Below are 25,576 nucleotides of genomic sequence, written 5' to 3'. Positions count from 1 at the left end.
TTCTCAATCTTCTGATGTTCGTTTTTGGATTTTTTGTCATTTCTTCTGATGTTCATTTTCTGTTTCGGTTCTTCAATTTTTCGATTCCGCAAGTTTTCCTCATTTCAATCTTGGAATTTTTCAAATTCAACTTTTATTTTCCGATTTTCCAATTTTTTCAATTTCTCCATTTTGCGGCGTTTCAGTTTTGGGATTTCTCAATTTTTTGTTTCTTCAACTTTTTTATATTTTCCAAAATTTCGAGATTTCAGTTTTTTCATTTCCCCAATTTTTATCTTATCAATTTTTCAATTTTTCTAATTTTTCGACTTTGAATTAACTTTTTGATTTCTCGATTTTTTATGTTTTAGTTTTGGGATTTTTCAATATTTTGATTCTTCAATTTTTTTTAATTTTTCAATTATTCTTTTAAATTTTGGATTTTCCGATTTCTCGATTTCCGTTCTTTTGATTTTTCAGTTCTCTACTTCTATCTTTCCAGTTTTTCGAACTTATAATTTTTTTTTCAGCTTTTTGGTTTCTCAAGTTTTAGATTTGTTTTTCAGTTTCTAGATTTTTCAATTCTTTGGAATTCGATTTCTCACTTTTTCAATTTTTCGGTATTTAAAATGTTTCGGAGATTTCGATGTTTCGATTTTTTTTAGTGTTCAGTTCAATTTTTATATTTTACAGTTTTTCAATTTTTGGATTTCTCGATTTCGCGGTCTTTTGGTGTTTCGATTTTTCTATTTTCGTCATTTTTCGATGTCAAAATAATATCGAAATTTTCATGAGACAAAAACATTGAAAAATTTCAAAAAGTTGCATAAAATTTAGAGAAATGAAACCAAAAATAACTTCTGGATCTCTAAACTATCATCTAGTTCCCTAGAAATACAAACATAATTATATATGCTAAAAAATGCTTCTACGTTCTGTTTTTCAGTGCTTTTTATTAACAACTGTAAAAAGTCCAAAATACATGTTTATAACGTTTTTTTTAAGCAAAACATTATTTGGTTTATGTTGTTTATCTTATCTTGCTGAATTCTAAAGAAATAATAATGTTTTACGACAGATTTGATGAGCAAAACAACCACAAAAAATATGTACAAAAATTATAATAACCTGATAACTTTCTCCGTTTCAAACTGTGTACAAGCACTTGGTTCCAACAAAAAAGTATACTTAAACTTAAGTCCAGTTTCCTGGACAAGTTTTAATTTTCGTAATAACCGCTATAATCTAAAATAAAAGAATAATGTAACTATCAGTAACTGACTATTGACGCTACTGATAAGTGATAACGTCATAGTTTTAATTTTTGACGTCAAAGTATATTTTTTATGTTAAACCGTATGAGCAACGATAAGAATGGATTATTAATTAACAATGAAAGGACATGTTATCCTGCATATTTAACCGGAGATTTAATAGTCTGTTATATCATTTTTTTTTTAAATACTTAATAAACATATTTTGTGTATTCATAATTCTATTGTACTTACATATCATAAAATTTTCTACAGGTTAAATAAGTTTCAATTAATTTGGATTTTTTTTTATATTACGTTTTTGTATATTTTGTGTCAAATATATTCAAAATTGACCCAAAAAATAAAATTTTCCATAATGCTTATCTGTAAATCATATGTAAAATTAATGTACATATGTTTTTGGTTTAATCACAATTTTTACATCGTGTTACCATAGATAGCAAAGGCAATGAAGACGGATACTTGACGCAAGAAATGAATCTAAAATTTAAAAATAAATCATAAACCACCATATAAAAATAGTGCCACACATTGGATCAGTTTCATTTTTAAAATGGAACGACTTCCTGTGCTTCTACTTTTTGTTTTGGTTCTAACTGCTCTGGCTAAAGGTAAGTTAAGTTTCCACTGAGAATAGCAAATTTAACTAACGCTTTTTAGATGAAAGTAAAGAGAAGAAGGATTCTCCAGAGAGTCACTCCGGAGAAAATAAAGGAGGTAAGAAATTTTGAAAATGTGCCAATTTTTGAAAGTTTTTGAAACGTTACAATACAATTTTTTAAGTATGATTTGGTTCTTTTGTTACCAGTAGGTAAACATTTGGGAGGACATAAAGGATTCGGCCTGAAGCACCCTGCAGGGAACGATGGATTAGGTATTTAGTAACGAAATTAAAGACTTTACATAGTTACTATTTTAAAAATTTTTAGGCAAACTTTTTGGAAAAGATTCCAAAGAACACAGCGGTAAAATTTTCAACGATTCACGAATAGTAGTCAATATTAGTTTACTAATTTTTAGATGAACATTCTGGAGAAGGCGCAGGATTATGTACAAGTTCAGAAGAAAGCGGCAGTAAAGGTAATAAAAAACCAAAAGGAAAGGGCTCAGGGATAAAATATTCGTACAACCCTAAATTCGGCTGCTACTTACAAAAGGAAAAATCTCAGTATGCAGTAGTTTTGGCCTACATTACATACTCAGCAGCCTTCTACGACGGTCAAACAGGCGAAGTCTTCGTCTTCATCAGCACTGAAACCTCAGGAGTGTACATTCCCGGCGGAGTCTCCGACAAAACCTGGCTCGCCAAAAAGCAGTCCTTTTCCGAATACTCAAAAAACCTAGTCCCTCTGGAAGACCTCTACAAGCTCGGTGATACAAAAGGAATGAAAATCACGGCCGAAACTATTACAAAAGATCTTCAAAAAAAATTGTCAAAAATTTTGTCAAGCCAGAGTCGGGCTTACAAAGATGAGTGCAAAGCGTTTGCCTACGCAATGGAGGTCGCCAGTTTAGCTCATTTAGGAAGACTAAAGGGTTTTGAGCAAGTTTTGGATAAACCAGTCAATGGTTTAGAGTTGCGGGGTGATTTGCAGGAGACCCTCGGCTACTACAAAGGATGGAAAGCTTTCTTCGGTTATTTCGACGGCGAAATGGAGGCCTTCAAACAAAACAACATAAAGTTGGACTACGAGCAGTTGCTAAACAGTGAAACAGAATTTCATCTCTTGGGTTATTTTCTCGAAGGTTTGGCACCTCATTCTGACCTCGTCGATGCAATAGCGCCACATTTGGATGACGAAGAGATGTTCTTTGAAATAGTAGCAGGGTTAGGAGGACACATTAGGCATAGTTTCGGTGGATATATTTATGTCGTTTCTGAAAGCGTGGGCTATCTGCATGGAAAACGTACGTATGAAAGCATAGAAGCTACTGTGTCTGGATATATTACCTACGAAGTAGGAGTTCAAGACGACTACCTGAAAACATGGACAGGGGGAATCTCGAGTATCAGAAAAACTATTAAAAAGACTAAATTGGATGGAAAGTTGGGGAAAATATCTAAAATTTTACAACGCATGGACGAGGAGAAGAAGTGGCAGATTGGTGATGTCGATATGTATGAAGTTCTTAAAACTATCTCGGACCAAAAACTCCCTGGCAACAAACGTTCAGTACGGAAGGTTTTGAAGGCATTAAAGGCAAAAAAAGGCAAAAAGCATTAAGACCAACGTACGAAAATTGCACTTATATGGTTATTGTTGATGTTGTTATAGTTTTGTTATATTTTCATTTAGCGTAAATAAAATAATTATTTGGGAACACAAAACCACCAAAACTTTACAATTTCCTGATTTTAAGAAGGTATAAAAAAGAGAATAATAGAATTTTAAATGTCTAAGTTTGTCATGCCGTCGCCTGAGAACTTGTTTGATCTACAGACCAGAGCGTACTCAGGCCAATATCGACTCTAAGTGATTTATCTATAAGCCGACTTTAGATAGAGCTTATCTGATACACAACCACTACGAAGAACTAACCCGTTTTGACCATCTCCCCAACAATGAAATAAGGTAATCTCCAAATTTTACAGTAGATGTAATTTAAATTTTATATCCTCCGTTTATGGTTTATGAATCCGTGTTGAGTTTTTCCCTCAGACGTGAAGATTTTTGGAAAAAAAAATCAACAACATTTTCCAATTTATAGTTATTGGAAGCGTGTTAAACCGTTGGTTAAAATTTATCCGTTGATGTCCCCCAGGACTTGATGTTGTCATCTTACAGTTTTGTCTAATAAATGTTATTTAAAAAGTAGCATAGTCCTGAACTTGTGATTTATAAATACGCTACTGAGATTTTTCACTTTTCGACTTCTCGATTTTTCAACTTTAAATGTTTCAGTTTTTCAATATTTCAATCTTGGACTTTTTCAATTTTTCCATTCTTCAAAGTTTCCGATGTTTCAATGATACGATTTCTCAATTTTTGTCCTCGGCAATTTTACGATTTCTAAATATTTCGATATTCCAATTTTTCAAATTTTGACGATACTAAATTTTCAATTTTCCGATTTCTGAAGTATTTTTTTTTATTTTCCCATTTCTCGAATGCCCAAACTTTTGATTTTTCACTTCTTCAATGCTTCAATTTTTCGACTTTGCTGTTTTAGTTTTTCGATTTCTCAATTTTTCCAATTTTTTAATTTCTCATTTTTTTGAATATTTCTTTAGTTTTGGGATTTTTCAAAATTTCGATTTTTGGACTCTTGGATTTTTTGATTTCAGATTTTTAAATTTTTCGACTGTTTTGTACATCGAGTTTTCAATTTTTCAAATTTTCGATGTTTTAATTTTTCAATCTTTAAAATTCTAGGTTTTTCGATTACCGAATTTTTAAATTTTCGATCTTCCAATTTTTCTTTTTTCAAATTTTTCGATTTTTCAATTTTTTGATTTCTCGATTTATCGAATTCAGATGCTTCGAATGTTCAATTTCTCGATTCTCAGTTTTTCAATTTTTAACTTTTCTTCTCGGCTTTCGACCTCTCGATTTCTCGATCTTCTGTTTTTTCGATTTCTCGATGTCTCAATTTTTGAATTTTTTTGTTTCGGTTTTTGGCTATCTCGGTTTTTCGATTTTTTACTTTTGGGTTTTTCAATTTTTCGATGTTTCGATTTTTCACTTGACCGATTTTTCAAGTTTTCAATTTTTTTAATTCTGGAGTTTTATTTTTTGGTTTTTTGATGTGTGGATTTCTCGACTTTTCAATTTTGCGGTATTTTAATTGTCCAATTTTAGATTTTTTGAATTTCCAGTTCTTCAGTATTTCTATTTTTCAATTTTTCAAATTTTGACGTTGCTAAATTTTCAGTTTTCCGATTTCTCAATTAATCTATTTTTGATTTTCCCATATTTTCTGCAGGTTTCGATTTTTCAGTTCTTCAATTATTCGATTTTTCGACTTGGTTTTTTTGGTTTTTCGATTTCTCAGTTTTCCAATTTTTCAATTTCTTAATTTTTGGATATTTCTTTCAGTTTTGGGAATTTTCAATATTTCGTTTCTTTGACTTTTCGCTCTTTCGACTTCTGGATTTTTCGATTGGTCGATTTTTAATTTTTTAGATTTTCAGTTTTTGTTTTTTAAACTTTGGATTTTTCAATTTTTACACTGTTTTATTTTTCGACTTCTCGACTTTTCGACTCGATTTCTCGTTCTTTTGATTTTTGGATTTCTCGATGTTTCAGTTTTTGAATTTTTTGATATTTCGATTTGTCGGTTTTTTGATTTTTTACTTTTGGCTTTTCGATTTTTCGATCTTTCGATTTTTGAATTATCCGATTTTCTCTTTTCCAATTTTTTTAATTGTCGAGTTTCGATTTTTCGATTTTTCAGTTTTTCAATTTATGAGTTTTAGATTTTCGAATTTTTATTTTTGTGATGTTTAGATTTCTCCATTTTTCAATTTTACGATATGTTAATTTATCAATGTTTTAAATTTTAGATTTCTCGACTTTCCGATTTTTCAGTTCTTCAATATTTTTTAATTTTTCAAATTTTGGCGTTTCTAAATTTCCAGTTTTCCGATTTCTCAAAGGTTCGATCTTTCAGTTCTTCAGTTGTTCAATGTCTCGATTTTTCGGGTTTTTGATTTTTTAAGTTTGCGATTTTTGGACATTGCTGTTTTGACTTTTCGATTTCTCAATTGTTCGATATTTCGTGCAATTTTTTCAATTTTCCAGTTTTTCGTTTCTTCAATTTTCCTTGTACTTTTCAATTTTTCGATATTTGAGTTTTGGGATTTTTCAGTATTTCGACTTTTCGATTTTTCGAGTTCTGGATTTTTCGATTTTCTGACTTTTTACTTTTTCGATTTTCAATATTTCGCTTCTTAAACTTTACATTTTTCAATTGTTCGTCTGTTTTATACTCGATTTCTGAATTTTTCAACTTTTTGACATCTTCAGTTTTCAGTTTTTAAAATTTTAGGTTATTCGATTTCTCGGGTTTTCAGTTCTTCTATCCATATTTCAGTTTTCCAATTTTCGGAATTTTTAAATTTTCGATTTCCCATTTTTTTTTAAATTATAGATTTTTCAGTTGTTCAATATTTCTATATATCATACTAATCCTATATATTTTGACTTTTGATTTTTCGATTTTTTGATGTATCGGTTTTGGGATTTTGCAATTTTCTTTTAAATTTTTTCGATTTCTGGTTTCCCGATTTCTCGATTTCCGATCTTTGAATTTTTGTTTTTTTTTTAATTTTTTGATTTCCCAATTTTTCGATTTTTTAAATTTTACATTTTCCCATTTTTCAGTTTTTGATGTTCTTCAAATCTTAATCATGCGCTTTTTAAAATTGTTCGAATTTTCGATTTTTAGATTTCTCTATTTTTCAAGTTTTCGACATGTTAATGCTTCAATATTTCAGTTTCTAGATTTTTAAATTTTTTGGATTTCGATTTTTCAATTCTTCAGCTTTTTTAGTATTCAATTTATCGATTTTTCAATTCTTCGGTTTATAGATTTTTTAAAATTTCATATTTTCCAATTTTTCAGTTTGTAACTTTTCGATTTTTTCTATTTCGATTTCGCAATTTTTCGACATTGAAAAATTTCAAAAAGTTGCATAAAATTTCGCAAAAAATTCTGAGATATAAATTTCGGCATGCTGATCACTGATCAGAAAAATTCAGCACGTTTCTGTTCCTGGGCCAGATTTTATAAATATTAGGTTCGAAAGTATTTTTTTTTATCTTAAAAATCGCCATACTTATTTCATTGGACAATCCTGGAAAAATGAAGCCAAAAATTACTTCTGGATCTCGAAACTGTTATTTCATTTTCCCTAGAAATACAAACATAATTAAGTATGCTAAAAAATGCTTCTACGTTCTGTTTTTGAGTGGTTTTTTAACAACTGTAAAAAGTCTAAAATACATGTTTATACAGTTTTTTTAAGCAAGACATTATTTGGTTTATGTTGTTTATCTTATCTTGCTGAATTCTAAAGAAATAATACTGTTTTACGACAGATTTGATGAGCAAAACAACCACAAAAAATATGTACAAAATATATGTGATAACCTGATAACTTTCGCCGTTCCAAACTCTGTACAAGCACTTGGTTCGAACAAAAATGTATACTTAAACTTAAGTCCAGTTTCCTGGACAACTTTTAATTTTCGTAATAACCCCTATAACCTAAAATAAAAATAAAATGGATATAAATTGTTTATTGACGCTACTGATAAGTGATAACGTCATAAATTTACTTTTTCCAAATTTTTTTCAATCTCTCGATTTATCAATTTTTCCGTTTTTAACTTTTCGATTTTGGCCTATTTCGGTTTTTCAATTTTTCGACTTCTCAACTTTTCGACTTTCGATTTGTCGGTTTTCGATTTTTTACTTTTGGCTTTTCGATTTTTTTTTAATTGTCAAGTTGCGATTGCTCGATTTATTGATTTTTTAGTTTTTCGATTTTTAAGTTTTATATTTTCGAATTTTTATTTTTGTGATGTTTAGATTTCTCCAATTTTCAATTTTACGATATTTTAATTTTACAAAGTTTTAAATTTTAGATTTTTCGACTTTTCGAATTTTCAGTTTTCCGATTTCTCAATTAATTTATTTTTTGATTTTCCCATTTCTCGACGTTCCAAAGTTTCGATCTTTTAGTTCTTCAGTTCTTCAATTTTTCGATTTTTCAGCTTTTCGATTTTTTAAGTTTTCGATTTTTCGTCTTTGCTGTTTTGACTTTTCGATTTCTTAATTTTTCTTGTATTTTTCAATTTTTCGATATTTGAGTTTTGGGATTTTTTAGTACATATTTCGATTTTTCGATTTTTAATTTTTTGGATTTTCAGTTTTTCGTGTGAAACTGTTGATTTTTCAAATTTTCGACTGTTTATATTTCGATTTCTCAATTTATCAAATTTTCGATATTTTAATTTTTCAATTTTAAAAATTATAAATTATTCGATTTCTTGAGTTTTCAGTTCTTCTATATTTTAGTTTTTCAATTTTTTGAGATCTCGATTTATCGAAATTAGGATGTTTCGATGTTTTGATTGTTCAATCTGTCGATTATCAGTTTTTCCATTTTTAACTTTACGATTTTTCGATTTTGGCCTATTTCGGTTTCTCAATTTTTCAATTTTTCCACTTCTCGACTTTTCGATTGATTTTTCGGTTTCTCGATGTCTCATCAGTTTTTGAATTTTTCTATGTTTCAATTTTGGGATATCTCGGTTTTTCGATTTTTTACTTTTGGGCTTTTTTTCGATTTTTCCGTTATCCGAATTTTCAATTTTTCAATTTTTTAAATTCTGGAGTTTCGATTTCTCGATTTGTTAAATTTTCAGTTTTTCGATTTTTAAATATTACATTTTCGAATTTTTATTTTTTGATTTTTTAATGTGTGCATTTCTCGATTTTTCGGTTTTGCGATATTTTAATTGTTCAATATTTTAAATTTTATATTTTTCGATTTCTCGATTTTTGATTTTTTAGTATTTTTAATTTTTGAATTTTTCAAATTTTGACATTGCTAAATTTTCAGTTTTCCGATTTCTCAATTAATCTATTTTTGATTTTCCCATTTCTCGACTTCTCCAAGTTTCGATTTTTCAGTTCTTCAATTCTTCGACTTTGCTTTTTTGGTTTTTCGATTTTCCAATTTTCCAATTGTATAATTTCTCAATTTTTGGATGTTTCTTTTAGTTTTGGGATTTTTCAATATTTCGTTCCCTCGATTTTTCGATATTTCTACTTCTGAATTTTTCGATTTTTCAATTTTTCGACTGTTTTATATTTTGATTTGTCAATTTTTCAAATTTTCGATAATTCAAATTTTCAATTGTTAAAATTCTTCGATTTCTCGGGTTTTCAGTTCTTCTATGTTTTAATTTAGCAATTTTCCGAATTTTTAAATTTTCGATTTTCCAATTTTTTTCAATCTCTCGATTTATCAATTTTACTTTTCGATTTTGGCCTATTTCGGTTTCTCAATTTTGCAATTTTTCGACTTCTCGAGTTTTTGACTTTCGATTTGTCGGTTTTTCGATTTTTTACTTTTGGCTTTTCGATTTTTCGGTGTTTCGATTTTTAATTATCCGATTTTTCAATTTTCAAATTTTTTTAATTGTCGAGTTCCGATTTCTCGATTTATTGATTTTTAAGTTTTTCAATTTTTAGGTTCTAGATTTCCGAATTTTTATTTTTTTGATGTTTAGGTTTCTCCATTTTTCAATTTTACGATATTTTAATTTTTCAATGTTTTAAATTTTAGATTTTTCAGTTCTTCAATAATTCCAAATATCATACTAATCCTATATATTTTGACTTCTTGATTTCTCGATTTTGGATGTATCGGTTTTGGGATTTTTCAATTTTTCTTTAAATTTTGGATTTTTCGATTTCTGGTTTTCCGATTTCTCGATTTCCGATCTTTCAATTTTTCGTTTTTTTTTAATTATTTGATTTCCCAATTTTTCGATTTTTTAAATTTTACATTTTCTCATTTTGTAATTTTTGATATTTTTCACATCCTAATCATGCGATTTTAAAAATTTTTCAAATTTTCGATTTTTAGATTTCTCTATTTTTCAAGTTTTCGACATGTTATTAATGTTTCAATATTTCACTTTCTAGATTTTTAATTTTTTTGGATTTCGATTTTTCAATTTTTCATTTTTTTAGTGTTCAATTTATCGATTTTTCAATTCTTCGGGTTACCGATTTTTTAAATTTTATATTTTCCAATTTTTCAGTTTGTAACTGTAATTTTTCTATTTCGATTTCTCAATTTTTCGATTTTTCGGTATGCTGATCAGTGATCAGAAAAATTCAGCACGTTTCTGTCCCTGGGTCATATTTTATAAATATTAGTTTTGAAAGTATTTTTTTTTAATCTTAAAAATTGCCATACTTATTTCATTGGACAATCCTGGAAAAATGGCAGGATTTTTCGAACAAATGAAGCCAAAAATGACTTTTGGACTCGAAACTACTATTTCATTTTCCCTAGAAATACAAACTTAATTAAATATGCTAAAAAATGCTTCCACGTTCTCCTTTCAGTGCTTTTTTAACAACTGTAAAAAGTCCAAAATACATGTTTATGCAGTTTTTTTAAGCAAAACATTATTTGGTTTATGTTTATCTTATCTTAAACAATAATATTGTTTTACGACAGAATTTGATGAGCAGAATAACCATAAAAAATATGCACAAAAATTATAATAACATGATATAATGATAATCTAATACCTTTCTCCGTTCCTAACTGTGTACAAGCACTTGGTTCCAACAAAAAAGTATGCTTAAACTTAAGTCCAGTTTCCTGAACAACTTTTAATTTTCGCAATAACCCCTATAATCTAAAATAAAAATAAAATGGATATAAACTGTTTATTGACGCTACTGATAAGTGATAACGTCATAAATTTACTTTTTTGACGTCAAAAATGTATTTTTGTTAATAAACATTTTTTGTATATTTATAATTTTATTGTGCACACTTACCATAAAATTTTCTACAGACTGTATACCGAATTTACACTTATAGTTTCAATTAATTTTGAAATTTTTTTAAATCTTTTTGTATATTCTGTGTCAAATACATTCAAAATTAACCCAAAAAATAAAATTTTTCGAATTTCTTATCTGTAAATCGTATGTAAAATGAATGTACATATGTTTTTGGTTTTAATGAATTCCATGTGGTTAAATCCCAATTTTACATCGTGTTACCATAGATAGCAAACGTAATGAAGACGAACTCTTGACGCAAGAACTAAATCTAAAATTTAAAAATACATCATAAACCACCATATAAAAAGGTACCACACAGTGGATGAGTTCCATTTTTAAAATGGAACGACTTCCAGTACTTCTACTTTTTGTTTTGGTTCTAACTGCTCTCGCTAAAGGTAAGCTAAGTTTCGACTGAGAATAGCAAATTTAACTAACGCTTTTTAGATGAAAGTAAAGAGAAGAAGGATTCTCCAGAGAGTCACTCCGGAGAAAGTAAAGAAGGTAAGAAATTTTGAAAATGTGCCAGTTTTTGAAAGTTTTTGAAACGTTACAACATAATTTTTTAAGTATGCTTTGGTTTTTTTTATTACCAGTAGGTAAACATTTGGGAGGACATAAAGGATTCGGCTGGAAACACCCTACAGGGAACGATGGATTAGGTATTTAGTAACGAAATTAAAGACTTTAGTTACTATTTAAAAATTTTTAGGCAAACTTTTTGAAAAAGGTTCCAAAAAACATAGCGGTAAAATATTCAACGATTCACGAATAGTTAGTGAATATTATTTTACTAATTTTTAGATGAACATTCTGGAGAAGGCGGAGGATTATGTAAAAGTTCAGAAGAAAGCAGCAGTGAAGAAAGTAAAAAACCAAAAGAAAAGGGCACAGGGATAAAATATTCGTACAACCCTAAATTCGGCTGCGATTTACAAAAGGAAAACACTCAGTATGTAGCCGTTTTGGCTTACAATATAAACGCAACAGGCTTCTACGACGGTCAAACAGGCGATGTGTTCGTCTTTATCAACGCTGAAACCGCAGGAGTGTACATTCCCGGCGGAGTCTCCGACAAAACCTGGCTCGCCAAAAAACAGTCCTTTTCCGAATACTCAAAAAACCAAGTCCCCCTACAAGAACTCTACAAACTCGGTGAAACAAAAGGAATGAAAATCACCGCTGAAACTATCCCAAAAGATCTTCAAAAGAAATTATTCAAAATTTTGTCAAGCCAGAGTCAGGCTTACAACGACGAGTGCCAAGCATTTGCCTACGCACTGGAGACCGCCAGTTCTGTTCATTTAGTAAGAATAAAGGGTTATGAGCAAGTTTTGGATAAACCACTCAGTGATTTAGACTTGCGGAGTGATCTATACCAAACCCTCGGCTACTACAAGGGATGGAAAGTTTTCTTTGGTTATTTGGACGGCGAAATGGAGGCCTTGAAAAAAAGAAACGTACAGTTGAATTACAAGCAGTTGTTAAATAGCAAAACAGAATTTCATCTTTTGGGTTATTTTCTCGAAGCTTTGGCACCCCATTCTGACCTCATCGATGCAATAACACCACATTTGGATGACGAGGAGACGTTTTTTGAAATAGTAGCAGGGTTCGGAGGACACATTAGGCATAGTTTCAGTGGATATATTTACGTTGTTTCTGAAAGCGTGGGCTATTTGCATGGAAAACGTTCGTATGAAAGCATAGAAGCTACTGTGTCTGGATATATTACCTACAAAGGAGGAGTTCAAGACGACTACCAGAAAACATGGGCAGGGGGAATCTCGAGTATCAGAAAAACTATTAAAAAGACTAAATTGGATGGAAAGTTGGGAAAAATATTTAAAATTTTGCAACGTATGGACGATGAGAAGAAGTGGCAGATTGGTGATGTCGATATGTATGAAGTTCTTAAAACTATCTCGGACCAAAAACTGCCTGGCAACAAACGTTCAGTATGGAAGGTTTTGAATGCATTAAAGGCAAAAAAAGACAAAAAGCATTAAGACCAACGGACGAAAATTGCACTTACTTTTATTATAGCTGATCTGATACACATCCACTACGAAGAACTAACCCGTTTCGACCATCTCACCAAAATTTGTCACCAACAATCAAATAACGTAATCTCCATATTTTATGATAGTATATGTAATTAAAAAAAAAAATTTTCCCTCTGTTTATGGTTTATGAATTCGTGTTGAGTTTTTCCCTTAGATGTTAAGATTTTTGGGAAAAAAAAAACAACATTTTCCAATTTATACATAGTTATTACAATCGTGTCAAGTCGTTAGTCAAAATTTATCCGTTGATGGCCCCCAGGAGTTGATGATGTCATCCTACAGTTTTGTCGAATAAATGTTATTTAAATGTTAAAAAGTGGCACAGTCCTGCTTGTGGCTTATAAATACGCTATTGAGATTTTTCGCTTATCGATTTCTCGATTTTTCAACTTTGTATGTTTCAATTTTTCAGTATTTCAATTTAGCACTTTTCCATTCTTCAAATTTTCCGATGTTTCAATGATACGATTTCTCAATTTTTGTCCTCTTCAATTTTACGATATTTCAATTTTTCAAATTTTGACGTTTCTAAATTTTCAGTTTTCCGATTTCTGAAGTAATCTTTTTTTATTTTCCCATTTCATGACTTCCTAGAGTTTCGGTTTTTCACTTCTTCAACGCTTCAATTTTTCGATCTTTTAAGCTTACGATTTTTCGACTTTGCTGTTTTAGTTTTTCGATTTCTCGATTTTCCAATTCCTTAATTTCTCATTTTTTTGGATATTTCTTTCACTTTTGGGATTTTTCAATATTTGAATTTTTGGACTGCTGGATTTTTTGATTTCAGATTTTAAAATTTTTCGACTGTTTTGTACATCGAGTTCTCAAATTTTTCAACTTTTCGATGTTTTAATTTTTCAATTTTTGAAATTCTAGGTTTTTCGATTACCAAGTATTTAAATTTTCGATCTTCCAATTTTTCATTTTTTTAATTTTTCGAGTTTTCAATTTTTTGATTTCTCGATTTATCGAATTCAGATATTTCGATGTTTTGATTGTTCAATTTCTCCAGTCATCAATTTTTCAATTTTTAATTTTTCTTCCCGATGTCTCAGTTTTTGATTTTCTCTATGTTTCGATTTATGGATATCTCAATGTTTGGATTTTTCAGTTATCCGATTTTAAAATTTTTTAAATTTTGGTGTCTCGATTTCTCGATTTTTCAATTTTTCCATTGTTGAATTTTTCATTTTCGAATTTTTATTTTTTGCTTTTTTGATGTGTAGATTTCTCGATTTTTCAATTTTGTGGTATTTTAATTGTTCAATGTTTTAAATTTTAGATTTTTCGATTTCTCGATTTTTTAATTTTTCAGTTCTTCAGTACTTCTATTTTTCAATTTTTCAAATTTTGATTTTGCTAAATTTCCAATTTTTCGATTTCTCAATTAATCTCTTTTTGATTTTTCCATTTCTCAACTTCTTCAAGTTTCCATTTTTCAGTTCTTCAATTCTTCGAGTTTTCGACTTTGCTTTTTGGTTCTTCGATTTCTCAATTTTCCAATTGTCTAATTTCTCAATTTTGGGATATTTTTGTTTCAGTTTTGGGATTTTTTAGTATTTCGTTTTTCGACTTTTCGAGATTTCGATTTTTTATTTTTGGGATTTTCAATTTTTCGTTTTTTAAACTTTATATTTTTCAATTTTTTTACTGTTTTATATTTCAATTTTTAACATTATAGATTCTTAGATTTCTCGGGTTTTCAGTCCTTCTATATTTTTTTCAATTTTTTCCATTCTCTCGATTTATCAGTTTTTCCGTTTTTAACTTTTCGATTTTTCGATTTTGGTCTATTACGATTTCTGAATTTTTCGACTTTTCGACTTTTCGACTCGTTTATTTGATTGTTCGATTTCTCGATGTCTCAGGTTTTGAATTTTTCCATGTTTCGATTTTTCGATTTTTGAATTATCCGATTTTTCAATTTTCCATTTTTTTTAATTGTGTCGAGTTTTGATTTCTCGATTTGTTAATTTTTAGAAAATTAAATTTTTAAATTTTAGATTTTCGAATTTTTAATTTTTTGTTATTTACTTTCACCATTTTTCAATTTTAGGATATTTTAATTTTTCAATGTTTTAAATTTTAGATTTTTCGACTTTTCGACTTTTCGATCTTTCGGTTCTTCAATTAGTCGATTTTTCGACTTTGCTTTTTTGGTTTTTCGATTTCTCAGTTATCCAATTTCTTAATTTCTCGATTTTTGGATACTTCTTTCAGTTTTGGGATTTCTGAATATTTCGTTTCTTCGCATTTTCGATCTTTCTACTTCTGAATTTTTCGATTTTTGGATTTTTTATTTTTTGGATTTGCAGTTTTTCCTTTTTTAGACTTTAGATTTTCCAATTGTTCGACTGTTTTATATGTCGATTTCTCAATTTTTCAACTTTAAGATATTTTAATTTTTCAATTTTCTGAATTTTTAAATTTTCGATTTTTCAATTTTTTTGAATCCCGATTTATCAATTTTTCCATTTTTCGACTCTTCAATATATTGTTCTTTTGATTTTTCGATTTCTCAATGTCACATTTTTTGAATTTTTCGATGTTTCGATTTTTCGATTTGTTGGTTTTTCGATTTTTTACTTTTGGCTTTTCGATTTTTGAATGATCCGATTTTTCAATTTTCCAATTTTTCAATTGTCGAGTTTTGGTTTCCTGATTTGTTGATTTTTCAGTTTTTGGATTTTTTAATTTTAGATTTTGGAATTTTTAAGTTTTTGATGTTTAGATTTCACCATTTTTCAATTTTAGGATGTTTTAATTTTTCAATGTTGTAAATTTTAGATTTTTCGACTTTTCGATTTTTCAGTTCTTCAATATCTTTTAATTATTCAAATTTTGACGTTTCTGAATTTTCAATTTTCCGATTTCTCAATTAATCTATTCTTTAATTTTCCCATTTCTCGACTTCCCAAAGTTTCGATCTTTCAGTTCTTCAGTTTTTCACTTTTTCGATTTTTCAGGTTTTTGATTTTTTAATTTTGCAATATTTGGACTTTGGTTTTTTGACTTTTCGGTTTCCCAATTTTTCAATTTTTTAATTTCCCAATTTTTGGATATTTAGTTCAATTTTATGATTTTTCAATTTTTCAATTTTTCATGTATTTTCTAGTATTTAGAATTTTCGAAATGTCGAGTTTTGGATTTTTCGATTTCTCGACTTTTTACTTTTTAGATTTTCAATTTTTCCTTTCTTAAACTTTGGGTTTTTCAATTTTCCGACTGTCTTATACTCCGATTTTTCAATTTTTCAACTTTTCGGTATCTTAACTTTTCAGTTTTTAAAATTTTAGGTTTTTCGATTTATCGAGTTTTCAGTTCTTCTACGAGTATATTCCAATTTTTCAATGTTCGGAATTTTTAAGTTATCGATTTTCCATTTTTTTTTAATTTTTCGATGTTTCGATTTTTCAGTCAATCGATTTTTTAATTTTTCAATTTTTTTAATTCTGGAGTTTCGATTTCTCGACCTGTCAATTTTTCAGTTTTTCTATTTTTAAATTTTGCATTTTCGAATTTTAATTTTTTAATTTTTTGATGTGTGGATTTCTCGTTTTTTCAATTTTGCGATATTTTATTATTCAATGTTCGAAATTTTATATATTTCGGTTTATCGATTATTTAATTTCTCACTTCTTCAGTATTTTTATTTTTTTGATTTTTCAAATTTTGACGTTGCTAAATTTTCAGATTTCCGATTTCTCAATTAATTTATTTTTGATTTTCCCATTTCTCGATTTCTCCAAGTTTCGATTTCTCAGTCCTTCAATTCTTCGATCTTCAATTTTGCATTTTTGGTTTTTCCATTTCTCAATTTTCCAATTTTTTACTTTCTCAATTTTTGGATATTTCTTTCAGTTTTGAGATTTTTCAATATCTCGTTTCTTCGACTTCTTAATTTTTCGGTTTTTCGATTTTTTACTCTTGGGCTTTTCAATTTTTTCATGTATTGATTTTTCATTTATCCCATTTTTCAATTTTTCAATTTTTTAAATTCTGGAGTTTCGATTTGTCAATTTTTCAGTTTTGCGATATTTTAATTGTTCAAAATGTTTTAAATTTTATAGGTTTCGTTTCCTCGCTTTTTTTCAGTTCTTCAGTATTTCTATTTTTCAATTTTGACGTTGCTAAATTTTCAGTTTTCCGATTTCTCAATTAATCTATTTTTGATTTTCCCATTTCTCGACTTATCCAAGTTCCGATTTTTTAGTCCTTCAGTTCTTCGATTTTTCAACTTGGCTTTTTTGGTTTTTCGATTTCTCAATGTTCCAATTTTTAATTTCTCAATTTTTCAACATTTCGTTTCTTTGAACGACTTCTAGAGTTTTCGATGTTCCTATTTTTTGATTTTTAATTTTTTCGTTTTCTCAATTTTTCAATTTTTCGGTATTTTAATTTTTCAATTTTTGAAATTGTAGATCCTTCAATTTTTCAGTTTTTAGTTCTTCTATAATTTAACTTTTTAATTTTCCGAAGTTTTTAATTTTCGACTTTTCAATTTTTTGAGATCTCGATTTATCGAGATTCGGATGTTTCGATGTTTTGATTATTCAATTCGGCTTAACAATTTTTCCATTTTTAACTTTTCGATTTTTCGATTTTTGCCTATTTTGATTGCTCAGTTTTTCAAATTTTCGACTTTTCGACTCCTTAATTTCTCGTTCTTTTGATTTTTCAATTTCTGGATGTCACATTTTTTTAATTTTTCGATGTTATTATTTTTTTGTTTGTAGGCTTTTCGATTTTCCAATTTTTTTAATTGTCGAGTTCCGATTTCTCGATTTGTTGATTTCAGTTTTTCGATTTTTAAATTTTATGATTTCGAATTTTAATTTTTTTGATGTTCACATTCCTCCATTTTTCAATTTTACCAGATTTTAATTTTTCAGTGTGGAAAATTTTAGATTTTTCAACTTTTCGATTTTTCAGTTCTTCAATATTTTTTAATTTTTCAGTTCTTCAGTTTTTCACTTTTTCGATTTTTCAGTATTTGATTTTTTAATTTTGCAATATTTCGACTTTGGTTTTTTGACTTTTCGATTTCTCAGTTTTTCAATTTTTTAATTTCCCAATTTTTGGATACTTCGTTCAATTTTGTGATTTTTCAGTTTTCGATTCTTCAATTTTTCATGTATTTTTCATTTTTTCGACATTTGAGTTTTGGGATTTTTTAGCATTTCGAATTTTCGATTTTTCGAGTTTTGGATCATTCGATTTCTGGACTTTTTACTTTTAGGATTTTCAATTTTTCCTTTCTTAAACTTTGGGTTTTTCAATTTTCCGACTGTTTTATACTCCGATTTTTCAATTTTTCAACTTTTCGATATCTTAACTTTTCAGTTTTTAAAATTTTAGGTCTTTCGATTTATTGAGTTTTCAGTTCTTCTACGAGTATATTCCAATTTTTCAATTTTCGGAATTTTTAAGTTTTCGATTTTTCGTTTTTTTTTAATTTTTCAATTTTCCAATTTTTCAATGTTTCGATTTTTCAATTATCCGATTGTTGAATTTCTCGATTTTTAAATTTTAGATTTTCCTATTTTTTTTCATGTTTGAATTTCACGATTTTTCAGTTCTTCAATATATCTATTTTTCAATTTTTCGATTTTTTAATTTTGCCATCTTGGTTTTTCGACTTTAAAAATGTTTCGACTTTTCGATTTTTAGATTTCCCGATTTTTCATGTTTTCGATTTCTCAATTTTTTCAACATTATCAGTTTTGGCAACTTATCAATTTCTGTTTTTTTAAATTTTTCGATATTTTAACTTTTAAATGTGTAAAAATTAACTTCACTTTCCCGAAAAAAATCCATTTCATGATTATGGTTCCACTAGCAATGCTTAGGACGTTTTGTTAATTGTCAAACGCAATTAAAGAATTAATTTTTAGTTAAAAAAAAAAAATAGTTGCTTAGAGTCGACATTGGCTTGAGCGCGCTCAGGTCTGTGGATCAAACAAGTTCTCAGGCGACGTGTCTTCGTAAGAAAACATCTTCCAAAAGTGTGGTAATGTATATTAACTTCATGCAAAAAAATACATACGCATGTAGCTTACAACCCAAAAAAAGAACATAAAAACGAGTTTGTGAATAGTTTAATTTTAATTACCTAAGTACCGAGTAACTATGAAAGTTTATGATTAGTTTTGTCAAGTTGGCAGCATATTTAAAATTTTATGATGGCATACTTGATATAAATTGAAATTTTGAGCAGTAGCTGCCATCTTCCTATTGGTTTTTTGGTGAGCTCCTGTCAAATTGACAACTGTGAACTGACATTGCTGCCAATAATCAGAATGTCCAACTTAATTATTGAAAGTGATGTGTTAAGAGGACTATGATTAAGGGAACTTAGTGCTAGGAGTCGATATACATTGGAATATTACCTTCACTTCTAATTTTGAAAAGCAAACTTGATATACATAGTTTAACATAAGTGTGACAGACAATTAACATAAAAGTTTTTCAAAAAACACCATTAAATTTAGGTTATGAGTCCAAAGATAACGATTACGTCAATACACAACTTATAAAAGCCGGTGCACCGCATTTACTTTGTAAATCAAAAAATGAAGGCACCTGTGACTGTCATACTAATCCTATATATTTTAAAAATCGGTATGTATTTATTAGTCCGTAATAAATTTCTCAGCAAAATTTGCTTGTTTCAAAGATGGAGCTAACATAAAGCACCATTCCGATCAAAAATGTGAGTGTTCCGAAGAAAACTCAGGCCATTCCGAAGAAAACAAGGCTGGTAATTTCTATCGAGTTTTGGCAAAACAAGCCTACTATATACCTTACAACCCACAAAAACAAAAAGTAGCGCTTTTGGACTACCACAACAACATTAGTCTTCTCTATGATGGTCTAACCGGCGATGCTTTCGGTTTTTCTTATGAAGATGGACGCGGAGTTTACATTCCAGCTGGGACTTCCGATAAAACTTGGACTGTTAAGAAACAAAGCTACGACGAATACTTTAAAAATCCAGTTCCTCCAAAGGAGTTGTTTTCACTTGGTGAGACACATGGCTACCATTTTGAACCAGAATCGATACCGGAAGAAATGTCTGGAAAGATGTCAAAAATTTTGGCTGCTCTTAGCATAGATTATTCTTCTCAGTGTGAAGCTTTGGCCATCATGGTACGCGTCTCCAAAATAAGTGCCGATAAGCTGAAGACGTCCTTATCTGGATTTGAAGGCGTCATGGGCGATGTCTCGTTAGCACCGAATCGTGGCGATTTTCACTGGAATGTGGGGTTGTTTCAAGGGATGGGAGAATTTTTTAGACCATTCGGTAGCATGGAGGTTTTAATTGAAAAGAAAATTAAGTTAAACTTGACTAGAATTTTCACCGAAGAGACGGGGATTCATTTAATGTGTTACTTTTTGGAAGAATTGGCAGACCACTTTGATTTGGGAAAAATACTAGGTGAAAGTTTGAACGACCCACTGGAATTTTTTACAGTAACTAACAAATTGGGGGGAGACATTAATTACGGGTTTGATGGGTTAATTCATATTATCAAAGAAATGATACTGGCCAAAGATGGAAAAAATTCAAAGGAGAACTTGATTGTTGTTTTAAAATTATATTTCACGAATTCACGAGCGAAGGGTGATGATTTAGGGCAGAAATGGCGCACTAGCGTTAAAGATCTTGGCGAGACGATTAAGAAACTGAAATTGGAAAAAGCTTTCCATGGCTTGACGAAGCTCTTACGGGATATAGGAGATCAGAAGTGGCGTTTGGGGAACGTGAATATGTCTGAAATTGTTGAGTATATTGTAGGTGTGGATCTTCCTGCCGACCCAAACGTGGTTAACAAAGTCATAGAGAAGTTAGAACTATGAAATTGTACAATGTTGTTTCTGTTAAATTTACATAATTATAAAAATTATTTTCTGGCACATTTTAATAAATCCAGTTTAAAGTTGATTGCAAAACCTTCTTCAACCTTAAACAAATACGAATATCGCGAAAAAAATTTCTTTCAAAGCATGAAAATGCAAGTCCCCGTTTCCGCGTCTCTGTCATTGTCTGTCCGTTATTAATTTCTTAAAATTTGCAGTTTTTCAAGTAAGTAAGTAAACTATGCATGAATATTGCATAGATTGTGAAAATCATAAAAAATAAACGACATACAATTAAAATTACCTTACATTTAGCACTAGTTTTCCATGAAATTTGCAAAAATCTAAATAAAAATATAATTATTATCAACTTGTAAAGCATTGGTTAGCATATCATTTCTTGTTACAGGCTATTAGCTGGAAGCTTTATTATCACTGTAACCATAACGATTACGAAGAATATGTCTTTTAAAGATAAGTCTAAATATTTTACGTAAAAAATAGTGATTTGTAACTTATTGCGTAAGACAGATTTTTTTAAGAACTGTTCTCTTATCAGAAAATGCCAAAAGCAGTCTTATCCTAACTAGTGGTCTTATCTCGGCAGCTACTAATCTTTTTTTTATTTTCCCATTTCTCGAATTCCCAAAGTTTCGAATTTTCACTTCTTTATGCTTCAATTTTTCAATCTAAATTAAGCTAATGATTTTTCGACTTTGCTGTTTTATTTTTTCGATTTCTCAATTTTCCAATTTTTTTAATTTCTTGTTTTTTTTTTTGATAATTCTTTCAGTTTTAGGATTTTGCAATATTTCGATTTTTCAACTTGTCGATTTCTGGACTCCTAGATTTTTTGATTCGAGGTTTTTCAATTTTTTACTGTTTTAGACTTCGATTTCTGAATTTTTCAACTTTTCGATATTTTAATTTTTCAATTTTAAAAATTCTAGGTTTTTCGCTTACCGAATTTTTAAATTTTCGATTTTCCAATTTTTCTTTTTTCAAATTTTTCGACTTTTCAATTTTTTGATTTCTCGATTTATGGAATTCAGATATTTCGATGTTTTGATTGTTCAATTTCTCCATTCATCAATTTTTCAATTTTTAATTTTTCTTCTCAATGTCTCAGTTTTTGATTTTCTCTATGTTTCGATTTATGGATATCTCGGTTTTTCGATTTTTTACTTTTGGGCTTTTCAATTTTTTGATGTTTCGAGTTTTCAGTTATCCGATTTTTCAGTTTTAAAATTTATTAAATTTTGGAGTCTTGATTTCTCAATTTGTCGATTTTTCAGTTTTTCCATTTTTAAATTTTACATTTTCAAATTTTTATTTTTTGCTTTTTTGATGTGTAGATTTCTCGATTTTTCAATTTTGCGGTATTTTAATTGTTCAATGTTTTAAATTTTGGTTTTTCGATTTCTCGATTTTTTAAATTTTCAGTTCTTCAGTATTTCTATTTTTCAATTTTTCAAATTTTGATTTTGCTAAATTTTCAGTTTTCCGATTTCTCAATTAATCTCTTTTTGATTTTTCCATTTCTCAACTTCTCAGAGTTTCCATTTTTCAGTTCTTCAATTCTTCGATTTTTCGGCTTTGCTTTTTGGTTCTTCGATTTCGCAATTTTCCAATTGTCTGATTTCTCAATTTTTGGATATTTTTCTTTCAGTTTTGTGATTTTTTAGTATTTCGTTCTTCGACTTTTCGAGATTTCGATGTTTTATTTTTTGGATTTTCAATTTTTCGTTTTTTAAACTTTCTATTTTTCAATTTTTTAACTGTTTTATATTTCGATTTGTCAATTTTTCAAATTTTCGATATTTTAATTTTTCAATTTTTAACATTCTAGATTCTTCGATTTCTTGGGTTTTCAGTCCTTCTATATTTTTTCAATTTTTTTCAGTCTCTCGATTTATCAATTTTTCCGTTTTTAACTTTTCGATTTTTCGGTTTCTGAATTTTTCAATTTTTCGACTTTTCGACCCCTCGATTTCTCGTGCATTTGATTTTTCGATTTCTCGATGTCTCAGGTTTTGAATTTTTCGATGTTTCGATTTTTCGATTTGTCGGCTTTTCGATTTTTTACTTTTGGCTTTTCGAGTTTTCGATGTTTCGATTTTTGAACTATCCGATTTTTCAATTTTCCATTTTTTTTAATTGCCGGGTTTTAATTTCTCCATTTGTTGATTTTTGAGTTTTTGAATTTTAGAATTTTTAATTTTTTGTTTAGATTTCTCCATTTTTCAATTTTACGGTATTTTAATTTTTCAATGTTTTAAATTTTAGATTTTTCGACTTTTCGATCTTTCAGTTCTGCAATATCTTTTAATTTTTCAAATTTTGACGTTTCCGAATTTTCAGTTTTCCGATTTCTCAATTAATCTATTTTTGATTTTCCCATTTCTCGAGATCTCCAAGTTTCGATTTTTCGACTTTGCTTTTTTGGTATTTCGATTTCTCAGTTATCCACTTTCTTAATTTCTCAATTTTTGGATACTTCTTTCAGTTTTGGGATTTCTGAATATGTCGTTTCTTCGACTTTTCGATCTTTCTACTTCTGAATTTTTCGATTTTTCGATTTTTTATTTTTTGGATTTTCAGTTTTTCGTTTTTTAAACTTTTGATTTTCCAATTTTCTGACTGTTTTATATTTCGATTTCTCAATTTTTCAACTTTAAGATATTTTAAGTTTTCAATTTTCCGAATTTTTAAATTTTCGATTTTTCAATTCTTTTGAATCCCGATTTATCAATTTTTCCATTTTCAACTTTTCGATTTTGGACTATTTCGATTTCTAAGTTTTTCAGTTTTTCCACTTCTGGACTTTTCGACTCCTCAATCTCTTGTTCTTTTGATTTTTCGATTTCTCAATGTCACATTTTTTGAATTTTTCGATGTTTCGATTTTTCGGTTTGTTGGTTTTTCGATTTTTTACTTTTAGTTTTTCCATTTTTGAATTATCCGATTTTTCAATTTTCCAATTTTTTAATTGTCGAGTTTCGGTTTCTCGATTTGTTGATTTTTCAGTTTTTGGATTTTTTAGTTTTAGATTTTCGAATTTTTAAGTTTTTGATGGTTAGATTGCTCCATTTTTCAATTTTACGATGTTTTAATTTTAGATTTTCCGATTTCGATTTTTCAGTTCATCAATATCTTTTAATTTTTCAAATTTTGACGTTTCCCAAAGTTTCCATTTTTCAGTCCTTCAGTTTTTCAATTTCTCGATTTTTCAGGTTTTTGATTTTTTAAGCTTGCGACATTTCCACTTTGCTTTTTTGACTTTTCGATTTCTCAATTTTTCAATTTTGAATTTCTCAATTTTCGGATCCAACGTTCAATTTTTTGATTTTTCAGTCTTCAATCTTCCTTGTATTTTTCAATTTTTCGATATTTGAGTTTTGGGATTTTTTAGTAAGTATTTCCAATTTTCAATGTTTCGAGTTCTGGATTTTTCGATTTTTAGACCTGTAATTTTTTGGATTTTCAATCTTTCGTTTCTTAAACTTAAATTTTAGGTTTTTCGATTTCTCGAGTTTTCAGTTCTTCTATACATATTTCAGTTTTTCAATTTTCGAATTTTTTAAATTTTCGATTTTCCGTTTTTTTTTTAATGTTAGATTTTCCAATTGTTATTTTTTCGATTTTTTCATGTTTGGATTTCTCGATTTGTCAGTTCTTCAATATTTCTATTTTTCAATTTTTTTATTTTGCCATCTTGGTTTTTCGATTTTTAAAATTTTCTATTTTTCAATTTTTTAACTGTTTTATATTTCGATTTGTCAATTTTTCAAATTTTCGATATTTTAATTTTTCAATTTTTAACATTCTAGATTCTTCGATTTCTTGGGTTTTCAGTCCTTCTATATTTTTTCAATTTTTTTCAGTCTCTCGATTTATCAATTTTTCCGTTTTTAACTTTTCGATTTTTCGGTTTCTGAATTTTTCAATTTTTCGACTTTTCGACCCCTCGATTTCTCGTGCATTTGATTTTTCGATTTCTCGATGTCTCAGGTTTTGAATTTTTCGATGTTTCGATTTTTCGATTTGTCGGCTTTTCGATTTTTTACTTTTGGCTTTTCGAGTTTTCGATGTTTCGATTTTTGAACTATCCGATTTTTCAATTTTCCATTTTTTTTAATTGCCGGGACCACTTTGATTTGGGAAAAATACTAGGTGAAAGTTTGAACGACCCACTGGAATTTTTTACAGTAACTAACAAATTAGGGGGAGACATTAATTACGGATTTGATGGGTTAATTAATATTATCAAAGAAATGATACTGGCCAAAGATGGAAAAAATTCAAAGGAGAACTTGATTGTGGTTTTAAAATTATATTTCACGAATTCACGAGCGAAGGGTGATGATTTAGGGCAGAAATGGCGCACTAGCGTTAAAGATCTTGGCGAGACGATTAAGAAACTGAAACTAGAAAAAGCTTTCAATGGCTTGACGAAGCTCTTACGGGATATAGGAGATCAGAAGTGGAGTTTGGGGAACGTGAATATGTCTGAAATTGTTGAGTATATTGTGGGTGTGGATCTTCCTGCCGACCCAAACGTGGTTAACAAAGTCATAGAGAAGCTAGAACTATGAAATTGTACAATGTTGTTTCTGTTAAACTTACATAATTATAAAAATTATTTTCTGGCACATTTTAATAAATCCAGTTTAAAGTTGATTGCAAAACCTTCTTCAACCTTTAACAAATACGAATATCACGAAAAAATTTTCTTTCAAAGCATGAAAATGCAAGTCTCCGTTTCCGTGTCTCTGTCATCGTCTGTCCGTTGTTCATTTAGCACTAGTTTTCCATGAAATTTGCAAAAATCTAAATAAAAATATAATTAAT

At 28.8% G+C, this 25,576-nt stretch overlaps 3 protein-coding genes across 3 annotated transcripts; all 3 read left to right on the top strand.

Annotated features, from left to right (window-relative positions):
- The first annotated feature begins 1,761 nt into the window (after positions 1–1,761).
- LOC135128307 (uncharacterized) lies at positions 1,762–3,548 on the top strand. The gene is made up of 5 exons (XM_064055219.1): positions 1,762–1,867; positions 1,917–1,973; positions 2,065–2,130; positions 2,186–2,221; positions 2,277–3,548. Exons 1-5 carry the CDS (start codon positions 1,810–1,812, stop codon positions 3,479–3,481), a joined length of 1,422 nt encoding a protein of 473 aa, XP_063911289.1. The 5' UTR covers positions 1,762–1,809; the 3' UTR covers positions 3,482–3,548.
- A 7,591-nt stretch (positions 3,549–11,139) lies between these two features.
- On the top strand, positions 11,140–12,942 carry LOC135128166 (uncharacterized). The gene is made up of 5 exons (XM_064055060.1): positions 11,140–11,197; positions 11,247–11,303; positions 11,396–11,461; positions 11,512–11,547; positions 11,604–12,942. Exons 1-5 carry the CDS (start codon positions 11,140–11,142, stop codon positions 12,806–12,808), a joined length of 1,422 nt encoding a protein of 473 aa, XP_063911130.1. The 3' UTR covers positions 12,809–12,942.
- A 6,478-nt stretch (positions 12,943–19,420) lies between these two features.
- On the top strand, positions 19,421–20,810 carry LOC135128306 (uncharacterized). The gene is made up of 2 exons (XM_064055218.1): positions 19,421–19,486; positions 19,542–20,810. The coding sequence occupies exons 1-2, from the start codon at positions 19,438–19,440 to the stop codon at positions 20,723–20,725; spliced, it is 1,233 nt and encodes a 410-aa protein (XP_063911288.1). The 5' UTR covers positions 19,421–19,437; the 3' UTR covers positions 20,726–20,810.
- Positions 20,811–25,576: the final 4,766 nt, after the last annotated feature.

This window comes from Zophobas morio, unplaced genomic scaffold (assembly GCF_036711695.1).
Source record: "Zophobas morio isolate AGI-343-1 ecotype UQ-CSIRO unplaced genomic scaffold, CSIRO_AGI_Zmor_V1 ptg000012l, whole genome shotgun sequence".
NCBI classification, from domain to species: Eukaryota; Metazoa; Arthropoda; class Insecta; order Coleoptera; family Tenebrionidae; genus Zophobas; species Zophobas morio.
Note: the sequence above shows the minus strand (reverse complement) of the source record. Positions and strands in the feature narration are given on the sequence as shown.

Coding starts and splice junctions, on each gene's coding strand:
- LOC135128307 (XM_064055219.1), top strand. CDS start 1,810: ATGGAACGACTTCCTGTGCTTCTACTTTTTGTTTTGGTTCTAACTGCT. Junction 1,974..2,064: donor CTCCGGAGAAAATAAAGGAG/GTAAGAAATTTT, acceptor TTTTGTTACCAG/TAGGTAAACATTTGGGAGGA. Junction 2,131..2,185: donor TGCAGGGAACGATGGATTAG/GTATTTAGTAAC, acceptor AAAAATTTTTAG/GCAAACTTTTTGGAAAAGAT.
- LOC135128166 (XM_064055060.1), top strand. CDS start 11,140: ATGGAACGACTTCCAGTACTTCTACTTTTTGTTTTGGTTCTAACTGCT. Junction 11,198..11,246: donor TCTAACTGCTCTCGCTAAAG/GTAAGCTAAGTT, acceptor AACGCTTTTTAG/ATGAAAGTAAAGAGAAGAAG. Junction 11,548..11,603: donor AGGTTCCAAAAAACATAGCG/GTAAAATATTCA, acceptor ACTAATTTTTAG/ATGAACATTCTGGAGAAGGC.
- LOC135128306 (XM_064055218.1), top strand. CDS start 19,438: ATGAAGGCACCTGTGACTGTCATACTAATCCTATATATTTTAAAAATC. Junction 19,487..19,541: donor CCTATATATTTTAAAAATCG/GTATGTATTTAT, acceptor CTTGTTTCAAAG/ATGGAGCTAACATAAAGCAC.